General features: G+C 38.8%; 1 protein-coding gene across 1 annotated transcript in view; it reads left to right on the plus strand.

The window, feature by feature from the left end:
* LOC134657100 (uncharacterized) overlaps positions 1–21,924 on the plus strand; it is a 102,376-nt gene that overhangs the window by 20,047 nt on the left and 60,405 nt on the right. Inside the window, exon 2 of the mRNA XM_063512653.1 lies at positions 12,342–12,503. Within this exon, the coding sequence (XP_063368723.1) occupies positions 12,342–12,503 (162 nt within the window). The remainder of the gene's footprint in view (positions 1–12,341; positions 12,504–21,924) is intronic.

Raw genomic sequence — 21,924 nt, forward strand, 5'->3', positions numbered from 1 at the left:
GAACGGTACAGTGCAAGTGCAATTCTGAGAAATTTTGTAACGCGTGGGGTATCTAGGCTGTTTTGATGCAGTATGACCTGGTAACTGCATACGACATACTTTCTCGGTTTTTTACGCTTTATGAGGTCATGAATACTGGCTGACAGTTGCTCTGACATGCATTAATTGAGAATTGAAGTCTGCCATCTGTGTAGCAACCTAGCAACTTTAATAAGTAGGTACTTGGTTTGTGACCAATTTAAATAGTTACGAAACGTGTACAATGTAGATTATAGAAAAATAAAATATTAAAGCGAGAGTTCCTTGCTCCCTGTTTATAAATTTATCTTGTTTAGACATTTCTTTTGTGTTGCGCAAAGTCTAATAAAATAATAGCGCCGCCGTTTTTAGATACCTACTGGTTATAGACGTTTTTGTCTTTCATTAATTTGAGTCACGAAATTGAATAAATCAACTTTAAAATCCTACTATATCAGATATAAAGGTTGTTTAATATATTGGTCCACGCTTTAACAATATGTGTTTTGATTTATCGCGTAAGTATATAATGCACCTACCCCACATCTAAAGTATGTAATCTTGTAGACGCTACACATACACATGCAGACTAAATATTTGTAAAGGGTTCGCGAATTGTTTTACCTTTATTTCCGACAATGACTTTTTTTGCATCAATTTCCATTCAAAAAATTATTAAGTTAACTGTACAAAATGTTAAAGTTTACAGTGTGGATGCAGTGTGGTGCTAGTTTTTTTCTTGTCAATGTCATTCAGTTTCAGTCCCATTTTTAACGTGATAACGGTTCGCGAATAAAAACGTTTCACATTCACCGTTAGGTACCTAAAATGGCGCCCGAATTTCCTGCGCGGATGCCAACGGAATTTGGACATTTCGCATGAATTCGGGCCGATTTAAGAATAGTATAATGGGCGCGTCATGCTAATAAATATACGTTTTAGTTTGGCAAATCATTTGCCAGTAAAAAAAAGCGCGAATTTCTTGTATGGGCGATCATTTTGCGCAAACAAGTTTCCGATTTGCCGCCTTTTTCTTCGGCAAAATGCATGGTTCTGGAAAGAAATAACATGAAATGAAGTCAAAAAGAGCTTATTAACGGTCTTCTCATTGTATGTGGTGTATTTTAGATTCTGTGCCGAATGAAGCGGACTGAAAAACCCCCGTTCTAGAAATTCTCACGCAACAGAAGCAAAATATGAATACATTTCGAGTGTGGGTCAAATATAAGTCTGTCAAGCTGGATATGTCAGTAGCAATGTAAAGCAAACTAAAGTATGGTACCCCTAGGAAACGAACAAAAAGCAGCAATGTACATCGAACAACGATGAAATGTAAACAAAACAGCTCCACAGATAAGATATAAACGACACGCGATTTTCGAACAATTCAAACGTAGTGTTGCTAGCCCGCGATTTTTAGGGTTCCGTAGCCAAATGGCAAAAAACGGAACCCTTATAGATTCGTCATGTCTGTCTGTCTGTCTGTCTGTCTGTCCGTCTGTCCGTCTGTCTGTCCGTCCGTATGTCACAGCCACTTTTCTCCGAAACTATAAGAACTATACTGTTGAAACTTGGTAAGTAGATGTATTCTGTGAACCGCATTAAGATTTTCACACAAAAATAGAAAAAAAAAACAATACATTTTTGGGGTTCCCCATACTTCGAACTGAAACTCGAAAATTTTTTTTTCATCAAACCCATACGTGTGGGGTATCTATGGATAGGTCTTCAAAAATGATATTGAGGTTTTTAATATCATTTTTTTCTAAACTGAATAGTTTGCGCGAGAGACACTTCCAAAGTGGTAAAATGTGTGTCCCCCCCCTGTAACTTCTAAAATAAGAGAATGATAAAACTAAAAAAAATATATGATGTACATTACCATGTAAACTTCCACCGAAAATTGGTTTGAACGAGATCTAGTAAGTAGTTTTTTTTTTATACGTCTTAAATCGCCTAAATACGGAACCCTTCATGGGCGAGTCCGACTCGCACTTGGCCGCTTTTCAAATTTGACGCCTTTTTGTACTAACAAGATTTGCTTGACCAAGGTTATGAATCAATTTCGAGTGTGGGTCAAAGAGATAAGGTTCATGTAGTTGATATGTCACGTTATTCCCCTGTCTGTTATCGTTGATTATCGCAAAGGTCAATGTCATTTGAAGTTTACACGAGTCGATACAAAGGTTTCCCTGCAATTACAAACAGAGTGGCTCCCTTATATTGTTCACTAGCGACCCGCCGGCTTCGCACGGGTTAACAAACTATACATAAACCTTCCTCTTGAATCACTCTATCTATTAAAAAAAAGCGGCCAAGTGCGAGTCGGACTCGCCCATGAAGGGTTCCGTATTTAGGCGATTTATGACGTATTAAAAAAAAACTACTTACTAGATCTCGTTCAAACCAATTTTCGGTGGAAGTTTGCATGGTAATGTACATCATATATTTTTTTTAGTTTTATCATTCTCTTATTTTAGAAGTTACAGGGGGGGGACACACATTTTACCACTTTGGAAGTGTCTCTCGCGCAAACTATTCAGTTTAGAAAAAAATGATATTAGAAACCTCAATATCATTTTTGAAGACCTATCCATACTATCCATAGATACCCCACACGTATGGGTTTGATGAAAAAAAATTTTTTGAGTTTCAGTTCGAAGTATGGGGAACCCCAAAAATTTATTGTTTTTTTCTATTTTTGTGTGAAAATCTTAATGCGGTTCACAGAATACATCTACTTACCAAGTTTCAACAGTATAGTTCTTATAGTTTCGGAGAAAAGTGGCTGTGACATACGGACGGACAGACAGACGGACAGACGGACAGACAGACAGACAGACAGACATGACGAATCTATAAGGGTTCCGTTTTTTGCCATTTGGCTACGGAACCCTAAAATCCGCATCTAAATCCGTTGCGTAAGTACTTTTAAAGATCTAAGCATACAGACAGACAGAGAAGCGACTTTGTTTTATACTATGTAGTGATTTAACATTAACATGATGTCTACAAGACAACATGATCATGATCATACAGGGTGCTCTCCCCGGTATTGTCACAATTTTAATTTTTGACACCTACAATACAAGCTTTTATCACCGACTGTACTTTTCTTTGAACAGGCAACTAATTCTAACAATCCCAAATCAAATTTAGTTTTCAAGTGCGAGTCGGACTCGCCCGTGAAGGGTTCCGTATTTAGGGGATTTATGACGTATTAAAAAAAAACTACTTACTAGATCTCGTTCAAACCAATTTTCGGTGGAAGTTTGCATGGTAATGTACATCATATATTTTTTTTAGTTTTATCATTCTCTTATTTTAGAAGTTACGGGGGGGGGGACACAATTACCACTTTGGAAGTGTCTCTCGCGCAAACTATTCATTAGAAAATCGCCTAAATACGGAACCCTTCATGGGCGAGTCCGACTCGCACTTGGCCGCTTTTTCTATTTGTGTGTGAAAATCTTAATGCGGTTCACAGAATACATCTACTTACCAAGTTTCAACAGTATAGTTCTTATAGTTTCGGAAAAAAGTGGCTGTGACATACGCGGACAGACAGACAGACAGACAGACAGACAGACAGACAGACAGACAGACATGGCGAATCCTAAAAAGGCCCCCCCTTTGTTTCCCATAAAGTTTCAAGTCATGATGTATTGTGTGTCATATTATCATTAGTCATAAAACTGAAACCGTTAACTTTTCAGGATTTTAGTTAGGTTATCCTATAGATAGGTTAAGGTTAGGTTAGTTTTATGGCAATCCTGAAAAGTGACGCGTTTCTGAACCGAATGAATTATGACTAACGAATATGCGGGCAAACGATACATTGTGACTTAAAACTTTTTGGGAAACAATAGAGACACCGCTACATTCAATTTTGAATGCGCAAATCCCAATGTTCACAGTCACACGATATAATTTTATACATGTCTGACCTAAAGGTTACACGTGAGGAGATTTAAAAGGCAAAAACAAGGTTCGTCCTTGAAACGTGTCTCGAGATTAATTGGGAACAGATGAGGTAATACTGGTTAATTGACCAGACATGCTGTATTTATCTACTAAGAGTAACTAAGAGCCTTATTTTGTCGATGGATGATGATGGGAGATGTTAGGGGGGCTGTGGCTAGCCAAGATCAATGATATTATATAACTATAGATAGGTTATCCTTATACTTGAGGAGCACAAAAAATACTTCCATATTTATTTCTGTGCCTACGAAGAAATCTGTTATTTTTGATTAATTTTCTCATTCCGTCCATCTTTGTTTTGTCACACTCGTTGTTAAACATAAGGTCATCTCTTTCGGTGTGCCGGAGCTCGTTAGCGCGTGCACATTTCTCGCTTGTCCAGCCGCGACTAAAGGCAACTTGTCCAATTTGCCACAAGTTACGCGCTTCAATTTTGGAATGCCTATAACCTATCTTGACTTATAAATCATTGGCCAAGATGACCATCGTTGTTAGAAAACACCAATCGAAAAGTAAAATGTATTTTTTTCGTAGCATCCTTCATTTCGATATTTTTTTTCTTTTTTTTTTTTTTTAATGTTCAGTGGCCGTAGCGCGGTCGCATTTTTAATTTTTTATCACCTGTCATCCCTGTCATGTTTTAACAAGTAAGTGCGAAAGTGACAGGCGATAAAAATGGAACCATGCTGCCACCGCAAGAATTGAAGGATTCACAACAACCTAATTTGATTGGTAACAATCGACCTAATGCAAAGATCTCAGCCAATTTCCATGATATTTATTTCCCATGCGCACCGCACAAACACAACAATTGCCAATACATAATTATAATCAAATTGTGTCTGGACGATGTATAACGTGACACATGTTTGGCGGATAAACCCAGTGCGGGCACGGCACGTTGTCAAATGTTGGGATCAAAATAATCCTGACATGTTATCGTGTCCGTTGGTTTTACAACCCACGTTTTACATGTTAACGTGGGATAGAAATAACTGACATGACAACCGTGCTTCTGTTGAGTCATCTTGCGTTTCGTGTTACCTATTATGAGTATTATGATTCAGTAATTATGCCTGGGATAGTGGGATTTTGTTTGCGTGGGATTTGGTCTGTTTCGTTTCCTCCCAGGGGGTGGATTTCCAAAAATAAAGTATAACGAGTAATATAAGGATACTTCCAAAAAAGAGTTTATTAACCTTAAACTGTTTAGACGACAACGGTTTACGGTTTGACTCACTTGAATTTTTAGTCGCTATTGGCGAAATGTTTCGGGCCCGTCGGGGGTCCTTCTAAAGACCTTCTAAGGAGTTTATTATAATGTGGAGCAGAATCCTTATGACAACTTTGGCACTGATATATTCGCTAGCGACTGCGTAAACTAACTCAATGCATATTTCTCGTACTAACATTGGTGAAAGCGAGATGGATTGAGTTTGAATTGAATTGACGCAGTCGCTAGCGTTTATGCCGCGTATCGTAAAACTCATGGTGACGGCACTTACAGGGCTTGAGAAACCGTGGCTAGCAGCAGCATATGTTTTTTAGGGTTCCGTAGCCATATGGCAAAAAACGGAACCCTTATAGATTCGTCATGTCTGTCTGTCTGTCCGTCTGTCTGTCCGTCCGTATGTTACAGCCACTTTTCTCCGAAACTATAAGAACTATACTGTTGAAACTTGGTAAGTAGATGTATTCTGTGAACCGCATTAAGATTTTCACACAAAAATAGAAAAAAAACAATAAATTTTTGGGGTTCCCCATACTTCGAACTGAAACTCAAAAATTTTTTTTTCACAAACCCATACGTGTGGGGTATCTATGGATAGGTCTTCAAAAATGATATTGAGGTTTCTAATATCATTTTTTTCTAAACTGAATAGTTTGCGCGAGAGACACTTCCAAAGTGGTAAAATGTGTCCCCCCCCCCCTGTAACTTCTAAAATAAGAGAATGATAAAACTAAAAAAAATATATGATGTACATTACCATGTAAACTTCCACCGAAAATTGGTTTGAACGAGATCTAGTAAGTAGTTTTTTTTTTATACGTCATAAATCGCCTAAATACGGAACCCTTCATGGGCGAGTCCGACTCGCACTTGGCCGCTTTTTTATTGACTTAGGTCTCTTAGTAAGGCTCTTCAAGCCACCCAAAAATGTACACTTTTGGCTCTTCTTTTCAAAAGGCTTAATGTTCCGTCACATAGGCGCGTTTTCCGGGCGGGGCGTGAGCGTTTTATTATGTGAAAGCGGCGCGGCCCGCCCACGCCCCGGCCGGAAAACGCGCCTGTGTGACGAAGCCTTTAAGTGGGTCATTCTCTAGATTTGTGCCTGCGTCTAATCTAAACTCCGTCAAATCATACTACATGATAAATTAGACGGAGTTGAGGCTGACCGCAGACATTTCAGAACGACCCAGGTAAGGCGTGCAAAATAAAAGTTTAAATCCTTTCTTTGCAAGAAAAGTAAAGTTTAAACCCGTAAAAATGTACAATGTTATTCATCTCAGGTATTCTCGAGGGCACATTGTAACAAACATTCTTCTTCGTTTCTTGTTTTAAATATGGCGGAGTTGTTTTGTGAATTTTGTGTAACTTATTTCAAACTTTGTTGGGAATGTTTCTTTTGACTGGTCTAAAGTTTTTTAGAAATGTTAATACTTCGCTGTTTGACTTGTTGCTTTGAAGAGTTTGAAGTTTATAATGACTGCCATTTTGTAAAAACGGTTCAAATATTAATTTGATCTGAGTCTTACTTCTAAGGAGCTTTCTTTGACCGAGCAAAAGCGATGGTCTCCATTTCAGCTAGTTGCAACAAGCGTTGACACTTGACAGTTACTTTAAAAAGCTCGTATCCCGTAACTTGTGTTGTGTGGTGTGTTACATTGCGGGCCGAATTAAGTTGTATGGTTAAAATTTTCATTGTATTTCTAAGCAAAATCTCTCTCAATGTACTTCTTAAGGCTTTTTCGGGGCGCGCCGCTTTTACATATAAAACGGTCACGCCCCGCCCGGAAAACGCACCTGTGTGACGGAACCTTTAGGTCCTATCCTAACCACCGTTTAAAAGTTTAAATATTCGCCCGTATTGAATTTACACACTGTATACATTTACATACAATTTTTAAACGCTTACCGATATTCTGTCCATGTCATTATTCGACGTACAAATTTAATGACACGTGAATCCTGTCAAAATGTATCGAGGGGTAACATTGAATGTATTGAATATTAATGGGGTAAGGTGTCAGCAGGAAATTCCATTTTACGCATTCGGAGGATGTTTTCGTTTTATGTTATTGTGAAAGAAAGTGCTTTTACATCCTTTAGAGTCGTGCGGAAGTGAGAAACGTTGTATTATTGTAGACTTTAGTTATAAGTTAGGCACTTAGGTATAATGTACACTCACGCCACTCGCTTTTTAGGGTTCCGTAGCCAAATGGCAAAAAACGGAACCCTTATGGATTCCTCATGTCTGTCTGTTTGTCCGTCTGTCCGTCCGTATGTCACAGCCACTTTTTTCCGAAACTATAAGAACTATACTGTTGAAACTTGGTAAGTAGATGTATTCTGTGAACCGCATTAAGATTTTCATACGAAAATAGAAAAAAAACAATAAATTTTGGGGGTTCCCTATACTTACAACTGAAACTCAAAAAAAAATTTTTCACCAAACCCATACGTGTGGGGTATCTATGGATAGGTCTTCAAAAATGATGTTGAGGTTTCTAATATCATTTTTTTCTAAACTGAATAGTTTGCGCGAGACACGCTTCCAAAGTGGTAAAATGTGTGTCCCCCCCCCTGTAACTTCTAAAATAAGAGAATGATAAAAGTAAAAAAAATATATGATGTAACGTACATTACCATGCAAACTTCCACCGAAAATTGGTTTGAACGAGATCTAGTAAGTAGTTTTTAGGGTTCCGTAGCCAAATAGCAAAAAACGGAACCCTTATAGATTTGTCATGTCTGTCTGTCTGTCCGTCCGTCTGTCCGTCTGTCCGTCTGTCTGTCCGTCCGTATGTCACAGCCACTTTTTTCCGAAACTATAAGAACTATACTGTTGAAACTTGCTAAGTAGATGTATTCTGTGAACCTACTGTTGAAACTGTGAACATTTTTGGGGTTCCCCATACTTCGAACTGAAACTCAAAAATTTTTTTTTCATCAAACCCATACGTGTGGGGTATCTATGGATAGGTCTTCAAAAATGATATTGAGGTTTCTAATATCATTTTTTTCTAAACTGAATAGTTTGCGCGAGAGACACTTCCAAAGTGGTAAAATGTGTCCCCCCCCTGTAACTTCTAAAATAAGAGAATGATAAAACTAAAAAAAATATATGATGTACATTACGATGTAAACTTCCACCGAAAATTGGTTTGAACGATATCTAGTAAGTTGTTTTTTTTTATACGTCATAAATCCCCTGAATACGGAACCCTTCATGGGCGAGTCCGACTCGCACTTGGTCGCTTTTTTTTTAATACGTCATAAATCCCCTAAATACGGAACCCTTCATGGGCGAGTCCGACTCGCACTTGGCCGCTTTTTTGACCTCTCTTAAACAACGATTGCATAAAATACTATTATAACTTATAACATACGGTTTTATAACTTTAATAATAGAATAACCTTGCTTTATAGTCTGTTAATAATAATGTCTACTACGTGATATTACGGTACCTGCATAAGTAAGGAAACCACTGCCGAGATAGAAATTTAATCAAAGCCCCGCTAGCTTAACGCAATTCCAAACTTTATTTCATTACCACCCATTCTAAAAGCCACTTTAATAAACCTTATGAAGGTATATTTTCGCTTAAAGTTAGCTCCATATAAATACTCTTTTATTCCTGTATTTCTTAGTTCACCGACTTTGAACCTTAACGAATCAAAATAGAGTTGAATTTCACTTGTGTAACAAGCTCCTGTAGTCTCAGACAGTTCCTCTCATTTCTTGTTTATTGATTTTACGTTTTAATGCGACGGGTTAGAGTTCATATTGAGTTGAAGGTGATTGTTTTAGTTTACTGTTGGTTTCGATATTATTAGCTCAAGGACAAGCTTTCTTAGGTCACTGTTTGATGATTTCGTGTCACGTTGTTGTACTACTTGTACTTTATAAGGAGATTGGCTCAGGACCGGGATAAGTGGCGTACTCGAAGAGAGGCCTATGCTCAGCAGTGGGCGATAAAAGGCTGATATGATGATGTTAGGGGTTATGTCATACCTACTTTCGCTTGGACGGTAGTGAGTGTAGTGACAGCAGCCCCAATAAAATATACCTAATAAGCCTTATTATGTGTAGGAGGTGGTTTAGGTTAGGTTAGCCACCTACGTGCGCAGACGCATGATTTCGGGAATTTAGCGGTTTTCCTCATAGACTTTCTAACTACTTAATCTCAGAAACGCTAATGGGTCAAAAACGTTCGGTAACCGGGTGTTTAGGGTTCCGTAGCCAAATGGCAAAAAACGGAACCCTTATAGATTCGTCATGTCTGTCTGTCTGTCTGTCTGTCTGTCCGTCTGTCTGTCCGTCCGTATGTCACAGCCACTTTTCTCCGAAACTATAAGAACTATACTGTTGAAATTTGGTAAGAAGATGTAATTCTGTGAACCGCATTAAGATTTTCACACAAAAATAGAAAAAAAAACAATAAATTTTTGGGGTTCCCCATACTTCGAACTGAAACTCAAAATTTTTTTTTTCATCAAACCCATACGTGTGGGGTATCTATGGATAGGTCTTCAAAAATGATATTGAGGTTTCTAATATCATTTTTTCTAAACTGAATAGTTTGCGCGAGAGACACTTCCAAAGTGGTAAAATGTGTGTCCCCCCCCTGTAACTTCTAAAATAAGAGAATGATAAAACTAAAAAAAATATATGATGTACATTACCATGTAAACTTCCACCGAAAATTGGTTTGTACGAGATCTAGTAAGTAGTTTTTTTTTATACGTCATAAATCGCCTAAATACGGAACCCTTCATGGGCGAGTCCGACTCGCACTTGGCCGCTTTTTTTCTATAGACAAATAGAAGTTACCAAAGTTAATTTTTCTTAGACTTTCATTATAACATTTATAACAATTGAAGGAGTTTCAACATGCCGAAATAAAGGGTCATTGATGCCGAAAACGATAATTAAAGTACGAAAATTATTAGGCTTTAAAGTCCGTTTGTTATAATTTCCACAAGAAAGTAGCATACTGCATAATCTTAACTCATACTTAAGGCTTGGCCAGACTTGCAGCTTGGCGACCGCGGCACATGCTAACAGGTTACCGACGTCAAACAGACTGCGTCCCGCCGGTATCACGCCCCGCGCCGCGCGGACGCGGCGGGACGCGGCGGGCCGCCGCGTCGCGCTGGGTCACATCAGTCGGATTCCGATCCGTTAGATCCGATATCCGTTAGGCAGCGAGCGGTGGCGCGCGGCCGCGCCGCGTTCCCGCGCGGCCGCGCCGCGTTCGCGCGCGCGATGAGGGCGTGTTGAGAGCGCGGTCCGCGCGCGCCCTGTTTGAACAGTCATCGCGTCGGCATCACGCGGCGCTGCGTCGCGCTCTGTGTCTGGCCAAGCCTTTAAAATAAATGTAGACTATATGTTAATGCGGCAGTTCGCGAGCGAGACAGGAGACAGAGCGTCTCTGTCTCGCCGCGAACTGTCGCTTATATGTTGCCTATGGTCAAGTGATGGTCGCGGTCTCCGGTCGCGGTCTTCTGTCTCGGTCGCTTGTCTAAGTCGCGGCCAATGATTTATAACTCAAGATAGGTTATAGGCGTTCCAAAATTCAAGCGCTTAACTTGTGACAAATTGGACAAGTTTCCTTTAGTCGCGGCTGGACAAGCGAGGAATGTGCACGTGCTATTCGTGCTAACGAGCTCCCGCACACCGAAAGAGCAAGGGTCGACCTTATGTTTAACAACGAGTGTGACAAAGATGAATGGAATGAGAAAATTAATCAAAAATAACTGATTTCTTCGTAGGCACAGAAATAAATATGGAAGTATTTTTTGTGCTCCTCAAGTATCAGTATAACCTATCTATGGTTATATAATATCATTGGTCGCGGCGCGAACCTCTACTTTTACAAGTGCGAAAAAAAAACATGTCGACGTAAAAATTCAAGACCGTAAACGCATTTATAAATCAAAGGATTCTCAAAGTTCACTTTGTGACTTTGAAATTCACGTTTATGAGGTTACTACTCTGTTTACTATGCGTCAACCGTCAACATTAGTCATCCTAATCTTTATGGCGTTTTGCCTATTAGTACCATTGTTTGCTATGATTCATGTGTTAGCTTTAATATGTTAACGATAGTGAAGCTCTGATTGGAGAAATTACTAATTACGATGTATACGAGTTTTGTCATTGATTAAGATTAATTACTAGATTGAGTATACTTACAGACGACTCGAGGTGACATTGGCGGCACTTATGAATGCGGATGCCCTAAGCAAACCGTTCGGCATATCGTTTTGGAGTGCCCACTAACAAAGTACGATGGCCCAGTGGAAGACTTTAAGACCATAACGAGAGCAGCCATTACTTACTTGGAAAAATGTAGATTTAGATTATAAACTATGTAACTATGCATGAATGAACAGTGTAAAATAAATGCCATACGATAAATAAAATTGGCACTTACAAATTTTGGTTGATCATATCATACGATACCTGTGTCGTGTCGTCGTGTCAAATCATTGCTTATTTCCACACTACCTAATTTTAGAGAGAATTACAACCTCTTGCTGATGTTCGATGCCAACATCAAATTTATGTTACAATTGTTACAAATTTGCAAAAAAAATATGGTATTACACCGACACAAACGTCCAAAAATGTAATGCGTGAAATTATCCTACACCCTCAAATTTTACAATTTTTACATGGTACGGGAGCTTGAAAAATGGTACATGTACCTACCATAATTATGGTTGAATACTTAAATAGGTTATAGTAGGAACATAAGTTTGAGAAACCCTGCTGTAATTTATTACTCCAGCTTGTTGGTGTTTCTGTTCCACCATTAAAGCTGGAAACAAATTATCGGACGCGGCTGACGGACGCGGCTGACGGACGCGGCTGACGGACGCGGCTGACGCGCGCGACATAAAAGTGTGCACAGTCAGGAACATCCAGCGCGCCAGATTTCTGTCGGATGTCCGAAGGCTCAAGGTTACGTCCACGGCTTACCTCCGATAGTTTGCACAGTTCAGTGTATATTCATTATCTAGATACCTATAAGTCGCGGCTGTGAGCCGCGTCCGTCAGCCGCGTCCGATAATTCGTTTCCAGCTTAACCCAGATGCTCTCTTGTTTCAGGCCCGGGCAATCTGATCACGGGCACGGCGCGCTGGCGTTCGGCGGGAAGCCGGCCGCGGGGGCGGTGGTGCAGCCCCGCGCCCCCGCGGCGCCCTACCCCCCGCAGTACCCCGCGCTGCGGCTCCACCAGCCCGGATATGGCTCGGCTGCGCTCTCCTTCAGGTACTACACCATGTTTACAGTCCGTTGGGCAATTACCTACATCAACATCAACAGCACTCAACAGACGGCACGGTCTGTCAACAACAACAACACGGTCTGTTGTTGTTGGCAACAACATACCGTGGCGTCGTTACGGCACGCGACAGTTGCAGCCAAAAAGGGCCCCGCCCTGAAATGGCCCCCTCAAACCCCCCGAAAGGAGACTCAGAAGACCCCGCTGATTAACTAGATTCTAGAAGATCACAGGCGGGTATAGCCGCGGCGGTGTAGCCACGCGCCGGGGAGCAGCTATAGCTAGATCATTGGCGGGTAGCCGCGGCTACCTACACCGCGCTGCGGCAGCGGATATAGTATAGGTCGGTCTCCTTCAGGTATCTTTGCTCATACTCTTCACACTGCCGTAGCTTTTCGACACAAAGGGCAATAGGCCACCATGACCTACCTCACTACCATGACTACAAAGGTATACTGAGAATCTGTGGTCGCCTAAGGAATTTTTCCACCCGGGCCAGTCGTATTTGCAAACTTTTTCAAGGGCTAGTTGGGAGCAAATTTGATCCGGTCAGTCCATCGCTGGTGGCCTTTTACACGATCTGGTTACGTGAATATCAGATGTATCACAACTATTTTTATACCAGGAAATTTCTATCAAACTAAAAACACGTGAGACATGATAAATTGCTATATATATGTCGTAGTCAGATCGTATAATCCGACGTATTACATTACGGCTAGCCGTTTTACAAAACAGGGGCGTTTTGAAATGCGGCGGTTCGACGATTAGCCGGATTATCATTGCGATACGTTCTTCAATAAGGCGGCCAACGTTTAGCCGCATCGTATCTACTATTTAGATTGTAGAGTGACCAGTTCTTTCGGTCGCCTACGTAACCGGAGTTTGACAATGTTTGCAATTTAATTTATTTTTACCATGGTCCCACCGCACTACATGTGTTTCTTTTCCAAAACATTTCCTTCACAACTTAAATAAGTAGACGGAGCCCCGCATTGCCCTTCGGGCATCTGAAGCTACCTAAAGAACCTAACCTACTTACCTACCTACGCTTTTTTCCCCAAAGTAATGTTTTCACGGACGTCTCACTAAATCAATAGGTAGTTAGGTTAGGTTCGTTAGGTAGCTTTAGATGCCCGAAGGGCAAACCGCTCAGAAATAGGAGCAGCGGGGCTCCGTCTAGTTAAGTTGCGAAAGAAATGTTTTTTGAAAAGAAACAGTCCGACGAACTCCAGATTTGATGGACACCCCAGCGTTTTTCATAGTTTGTTGTTATGTCAGGCAGCGCCACGAGTGTTAAACATGGGAACTAAAAACTGTCAAAGCGGCGGCTAATGACTCGCTGTATTACATTACGGCTAGCCGTGTTGAAGAACGTATGGCGCCGAATACATTCCGGCGGATTTTCATTCAGCCGCATTCAATCCGGCTAATCGTCGAACCGCCGCATTTCAAAACGCCCCTGTTTTGTAAAACGGCTAGCCGTAATGTAACACGGCGGATTATACAATCCGACTGCGACATATATACGATTACCAAGCACATCGGGTGAAATCCCACCCACGCATCGTATTTAGCAATGTTCACATAATAGTTAAACGAACTGACATCGAAAAAGACCTATTTGTCAAAAAAATTCAATTGAAATTGAACCGTGACCTAATAGAGTTATGGTTGAGAAACTTGAGAATAAAAATAAGAGTCATATTAAATTAACTCTTTAGGTATGCTATTGAGCATAAAAATGTTATCTTGCAATAAGAATTCCCATGCCTCATTGTTTCTGCTCCACAGTTATCTTAACAAAGTGACAAAACTTCATATAAAATTCACGTCACAAAATTATGATGTATGTGGAATTTGTATGAATATTGTACAAAATTGTAACTGACGTGTACCTGTATTGTACCAATAAAGATTATCTTATCTTATCTTATCTTATCAAAAGTCCTTTTGTAAATTGGCTTGATCAGTATGTTTATATGGGAAAATAGTTCTTATCGTTTGACGTTAAGCTTCAGTTGTAATGTATGGTGATTACTGTGATTAGGTTGCACTAATTAGAATCCGCTTATCTGACAGTAATTGGTACCTATGGAGAGTATAGAATAGCAAATCGTAATTTGAAACTGTTATATCCCCTGCTTGTAGAGTACAGTCAAGTGTAAAAAAATATGGGTGCATAGAGTCGTGAAATGTATGGGATCTAATACATTCTACGACTCTTCTCTTTCCGCACATACTCTACAAGTTTTACAACTTACTCAAAAATAAGTGCCATAGTTCTATTCACCGACATATGAGCTATGGGACATATTTTTGAGTAAGATGTGGGCACCCATATTTTTACGGGTACCTAATGATTCTCCGAGAAACTTTTAGCAGATTATCGATTCGCCGACAACGATTCGCCGAACATCGTTTCGGAGAGTCATTTATTTGTAAATGTAACTTTTGGTCGACTAACGTTACGTAAACTCTTGGTTCACATACAGTTCAGTTCGCTTGTGTGTAAATTAGCTGAACTGTTATCGGACGATTTCCATTTGGCAGAGTAACTGTTTCGTTTAAGCAATGTTTAGTCGAATAACGTAACGTATACATATAATTTTTTATTTTCGCAACAAAAGGATGATATAAAATATCATCATTTTTTAATTAAATGCGTTAAGTAGGTATACATATATGTATATAAAGTAAGTTACGAAGAAATAGCGAATATGTAGTGTCAGACTCGTCGTAAGGCTACAATTGCACTACAACAAATTGCTAGATTTCGGGAGGAAATGCTTGAGTTACTTTAGAAAATACCGAAATCATAATATACATGCCTTTAAAAATTTAGGAGATCCGTCAATTCCTAATGGATTCCAACATCAGATCAGAACCAAAATTATTATGGGAATACCACGAAGGTAACTTACTCAAATCGGACCATGGGTGCCGGAGTAATCACAGAACATATTACTTAAAGTAAATCATCATCATTATCATCAAAACAATCATCATCATCAGGTACACTTCATCAAAATATTTGACCTCTCACCTTAGTTTATAACTATTTCGATTAAAATTTAGTTCTTTTTTCGGAAGTGTGATGAAAAACATTGTGTGTAACTCCGGGGGTAAGAATATTCTAAGTTCTGCTAGTCAATAATATGCCAAATGAACATTCGACCTATTGTGTTTCGACCAATGGTTTCTCGGGTAATTATGACAGTTACTAAATGATTATTCTACGAATAGTAAATATGCGTATCAATGTTCTGCTTATTGACTTCTCTCGCAAACGACTATTATGCGTAATGAGATTCGGCCAATCGTTACTCTGCCAAACAACCCGTCGGCGAATCGTTGTCGGCGAAACAAAAATCGGCGTAATTTTTCTCGGAATATCAATAGGGCACCTATTTTTACACTTGACTGAACGAAGCAGGACTCGGAAGGTCCCGTATTGAGCTTTTGTGTAAAATTGTCCCATAATATTTATTCATTTTTTCTACTCCCGTACTTTTATTTGTCATTTAAAGGGTCGTGCGTGCACACACCTTTAAACCCCTACCTTATAGTTGTCAAGACAAGTCTTTAATCTATCTATTCCCCAAAAAAGAATTTGTGCATACACGCAGTATCTTTTTGGCGATTTTACGATACTTCGTGTAATGACCACTTAAAAAATATTGAATGAAATACAGTGTTGCCAACCTTATTTTAAATGTCACCTCTGACAAATAAGTGAACCATAGACATGTTTTTTTTTTTTTTAATTTCATTCATTCATTCATTCTTTTCCCGCCCGTACCCTCTATTTTTGCTACTTCTTGAATTAAAAATATTTGTTAAATTTACAATTTTATTTCAAAGTAAGTCCTTGGTCGTAGAAAAAGTATTGTATGCAACGTTGTTTAACTGAGTCAAAAAATACTCGTGGCGTCTTTATTATCAATTTTCGGCTTCGCTTCAAATTGTTACTCACGCCACTCGCCTTTTTAGGGTTCCGTAGCCAAATGGCAAAAAACGGAACCCTTATAGATTCGTCATGTCTGTCTGTCTGTCTGTCCGTCTGTCCGTCTGTCCGTCTGTCCGTCTGTCTGTCCGTCCGTATGTCACAGCCACTTTTCTCCGAAACTATAAGAACTATACTGTTGAAACTTGGTAAGTAGATGTATTCTGTGAACCGCATTAAGATTTTCACACAAAAATAGAAAAAAAACAATAAATTTTTGGGGTTCCCCATACTTCGAACTGAAACTCAAAATTTTTTTTTTCATCAAACCCATACGTGTGGGGTATCTATGGATAGGTCTTCAAAAATGATATTGAGGTTTCTAATATCATTTTTTTCTAAACTGAATAGTTTGCGCGAGAGACACTTCCAAAGTGGTAAAATGTGTGTCCCCCCCCCCCTGTAACTTCTAAAATAAGAGAATGATAAAACTAAAAAAAATATATGATGTACATTACCATGTAAACTTCCACCGAAAATTGGTTTGAACGAGATCTAGTAAGTAGTTTTTTTTTTATACGTCATAAATCGCCTAAATACGGAACCCTTCATGGGCGAGTCCGACTCGCACTTGGCCGCTTTTTTGACCTCTCTTAAACAACGGTTGCATAAAATACTATTATTTATTTACTTATTATCGAACTTGAGACTTTGGATATGTGGGGTTGAAATCGTGGGAATAATATGGAACTGAACTGATGGTCATTTTTTGCCAATTTTCTTAAATAAATGCTAAACTATTTATCCTAAAATTATAAAAAAATATATATTTGAGATTCTTACAATAAACTCTTTCATTTGATATGTAACATGATATAGTTTGAAAAACTTAATTTTTTAATTTTACATTTACCCCCCAAAAATGGCCTCCATATTTAAAATTAATTTATTTACGTTACACGTCCATCTTTGGGTCACTAACTTATATATGTGTGCTAAATTTCAAATTAATTGGTCCAGTAGTTTCGGAGAAAATAGGCTGTGACAGACGGACGGACAGACAGGAGTGATCCTATTAGGGTTCCGTTTTTTCCTTTTGAGGTACGGAACCCTAAAAATTGCAATCTAACATATCGAATGGCCCATATACAATGCATGTGCGTTCGAAGCGTAATTTCCCATTCCCATAGTCCCTAATGGACACGAAAGTCCACTATTATTCCACACACCCACACTCAAATGTCAACACATTATTCCTATGACAACATTGACAACAAAACAAGTTTTGGCGCCAACGTAACGGTCTCATTCCATAAATTACGCAGGCATACCAACATAGAGAGCTGGCGCCAAACCAGAGACAACTAGACGATCGACATAGACATTTCCGCGTTGGTAATCTTAATTTATTTCAACATTCCCAACGATAGGGCTTTTTTTGAAGGGCTGAACCTATGCCAAGAAAATATGAGATTGCTTATTTTTAGTGACGGCAACGTGGGATGATGTGTTTTGTGGCGCCATCGGAATATACACGTGTTTTTCTGTATTTTTAATTTAGTAAGGCATGCCTTTTGTTAGGACTTTAGACAAAAACGCTGTGCACAAGATTTTTGGATGTTTGGAAAATTTGCTTTGAATTTTAATATTAAAGTTAGCGAAAAAAGGGTTTTTTGAAGAATTTATTTCAACGATGACTATAGCAACATACTTATGAATGGGCGTACCTAGTTATGATTCCCATGATTTTTATTGTAATAATCCCAGGGTTACAAATAGGCCCACGCCACGCGACGATATGTACCTATTAGTAGCAAGTAGCAACGATGATACAATCACTAGTATCCCTACATAGTATGAAACAAAGTCTCTATGTATGCTTAGATCTTTAAAACTACGCAACGGATTTTGATGCGGTTTTTTAGGGTTCCGTAGCCAAATGGCAAAAAACGGAACCCTTATAGATTCGTCATGTCTGTCTGTCCGTCCGTATGTCACAGCCACTTTTCTCCGAAACTATAAGAATTATACTGTTAAAACTTGGTAAGTAGATGTATTCTGTGAACCGCATTAAGATTTTCACACAAAAATAGAAAAAAACAATAAATTTTTGGGGTTCCCCATACTTCGAACTGAAACTCAAAATTTTTTTTTTCATCAAACCCATACGTGTGGGGTATCTATGGATAGGTCTTCAAAAATGATATTGAGGTTTCTAATATCATTTTTTTCTAAACTTAAATAGTTTGCGCGAGAGACACTTCCAAAGTGGTAAAATGTGTGTCCGGGGGTACAATATATGATGTACATTACCATGCAAACTTCCACCGAAAATTGGTTTGAACGAGATCTAGTAAGTAGTTTTTTTTTATACGTCATAAATCGCCTAAATACGGAACCCTTCATGGGCGAGTCCGACTCGCACTTGGCCGCTTTTTTAATAGATAGAGTGATTCAAGAGAAAGGTTTATGTATAATTTTTTAACCCGTGCGAAGCCGGGGCGGGTCGCTAGTATATTATACGTATTTTTGTACATTCGCGAAGGCAGACTATATTTGTCATTTTTATATAAAAGCAAAATGTGCAAAGAGTCGCAATACCGGTTGCAATTTACGTCAAAGATATCTCGAATGGCGCTCGGGGTATTTCCGTTACACGTAAGAATGTAAAAATAAAACGTAAACTTGGCACATATTGTAAAATTGTATTTTCTCGTACGAAGTTACAAATAAATTGCGAGTACGCGCGCACGTGATACACATTACTGGCTTTACTATCTCTTTATTGCCTAGTGCGGATAATTTAATTAAAATATATTGAGCATCAGTTTATTGAGCGCAACTTTGCATAATATACGGTGTTTCATAACTAAAATAACATTTACATTGGGGATATACAGGATGATTTTGTTATTTCTGAGTCTGAGGGGTGAATTTAATACATATCTACCTATGTAGGTCATACTGAACTGAATAACTTTTGCTATGGAGCCAACCATGAAATCGCGAAAAAAAATTTGCTGTTCCGTAGAAAACATTAACATATGATTCGCCAAAATGTATGAGACACCAGATTTTTTTTGGCGTTTATTTCGGGTTCAGGGTTGACCTCATAGTACATAAATGTTTTTTTTTTTCAATATTGACACTATTGACCCCCAGAGAACTATCGGACATACCGACAGACAGAGAGAGACAGATATAGATAGCCCCAACCCAATAGGGTTCCATTCAAACTGTTCTTAATAACCCCTACGTTCAATAAAGGTTTATTTACCTCAAGAAATAGTTCAGCCACAGAATAAATAATAGTACTAAAAGACTCACTCTCTGACAAAACGCGTCTGTTACGATCAGCACAGATATCTGTGATGCCATATGGCCGCTAGGTGACAACAGCGCCACGCGAGGCTTATGGCTTTCCCCAAAATTGGGGCCGAACGGATGTACTTTTGGCTACCTGTAGCAAAGCGACGAAATCGCGGAGTGAGACACGCCTGGTTCAGCGTATTTTTATAAAATAAGTTTATATCTTCAACGTTCCTTAACTGCATTTTGCGACGCTCATTATTATCTTAAGTGCCATTTACCGATAAATAAGGATAATGTAAATACAATTTCTTATCTAGTTATCTATTCGATTGAATGCGTTCCGCGCTTATCAGTCATTGTAGATTTTATTTACAATACTTACATTACGTCTAACAATGAATGTTCATTGTTAAATTTCATACCTGGTGACGTAGATAAGCCTTAGGTATCTATTGTAAATTGCGTTTCTAGTTTACAAACTATATTTTACTCAGAATTACGAGCTCCTTCGATTCTAATATTAAATAAAAAATGAGCGACCCATCTATTCCGTTACCGTCATACAAAGCCGATTTAAATTGTAACGGAATGGAAATAATGATTTTGATAACTTTTTTTTTCTCCTATAAGATGAAATGAAAGAGCCCGTGATTCAAAGTTTTAGATATAACAAAAAAATTACATTATAAAAAAAACTAGCGTACAACAAAAGGCGTTCGGCGTTCCGCGCGGTTGGTACTGTTGGTAGTTAGTAGCAGTGGCCTTGGCCTTTACCCTTTTCTGCTCCTTTCACTAGCGCCATCTATCAAACGTCAGACGCAGCAGCGTGAGTTACGCGGATCGTTCATTCGTTCCGCGTTTTAATTTAGCTTCCTCTCTTTTTTATTTTATCTGTGTAAAGTTCATTGTATACATGTGTTGAGCAAACTCTGCCCTTTGGACAATATTCGGGAGCTTCACGGTGAAATGAGATAACAGTTGCTTATACTATTAAAACCAAACAGCTAGATTCGGATAAAGCTATATAATATAGATTATAGTCTGTTCGGAAAGAGAAAAGCCGTGGAATGTATTGGGCCCGATATATTCCACGACTCTTCTCTTTCCGCAGACTCTATAACTGTATAACTAATGTTATAGGTAGGTTCTTATAAATATATACTTTTAAACCATTATAGAATGGATGAGAGTTCTTTAAGCAAAACCCTAATTAATAGTCCTCCGAGATGGTCCCATTTAATTAGAAAATGTATCTTAATTACCAATAAAAACTTTCCACGAAAATTATTTTAAACACGATCGGTTAATCGGTTGTGACGTAACCTTATTCGTTAACCAGTCTATGGTCCACCATAGACAATTGACACAACCGGATGCCATGGATGCCATAAACACAATAAAAAGTTAAACAAAAACGTTGACATCTGCGTGGCTTCGTGTTGTTGTGCGATGGAAAATAATAAAATATGCGTCGCGACTATATTACACAAGTTATACGTATTCCGAATATCGCTACTGTTGCTGCTACGAGAATGGAAGTAAATCAAAACCGAATAATATAAATGGAGGGAATCGAAAAGTTAGTGTGCTTTATAATTTTATAGCGACCCGCCCCGGCTTTGCACGGGTTAACAAATTATACATTAACCTCCCTCTTGAATCACTCTATCTATTAAAAAAAACCGCATCTAAATCCGTTGCGTAGTTTTAAAGATCTAAGCATACAGACAGACGGACAGACAGCGGGAAGCGACTTTGTTTTATACTATGTAGTGATTATGACTTTCTTTTGTATGTGTTCCTAATGAACAGCCAATTTCTCAAAGTTGAGGTTAAACATTTTCACAAAAAGAGAGGGGGAAAGATTCCCAATTTGGCAGACTGAAAACCAGAAGAATTATTTAGAAAACAATTTATTTTTATAGAGAACTAGCGACCCGCCCGTCTTCGCACGGGTTAACAAATTATACACCTAAACCTTCCTCAAGAATCACTCTATTGATAGGTGAAAACCGCATTAAAATCCGTTTAGTAGTTTTTAAGTTTATCGCGAACATACAAACACACTAACAGACAGACGCGGCGGGGGACTTTGTAGATTGTAATTTCTTTCCGATGACGTATCTTCATACAATTTAAAGCGTATACAT

Source organism: Cydia amplana, chromosome 19 (assembly GCF_948474715.1).
Source record: "Cydia amplana chromosome 19, ilCydAmpl1.1, whole genome shotgun sequence".
Taxonomy (NCBI): domain Eukaryota; kingdom Metazoa; phylum Arthropoda; class Insecta; order Lepidoptera; family Tortricidae; genus Cydia; species Cydia amplana.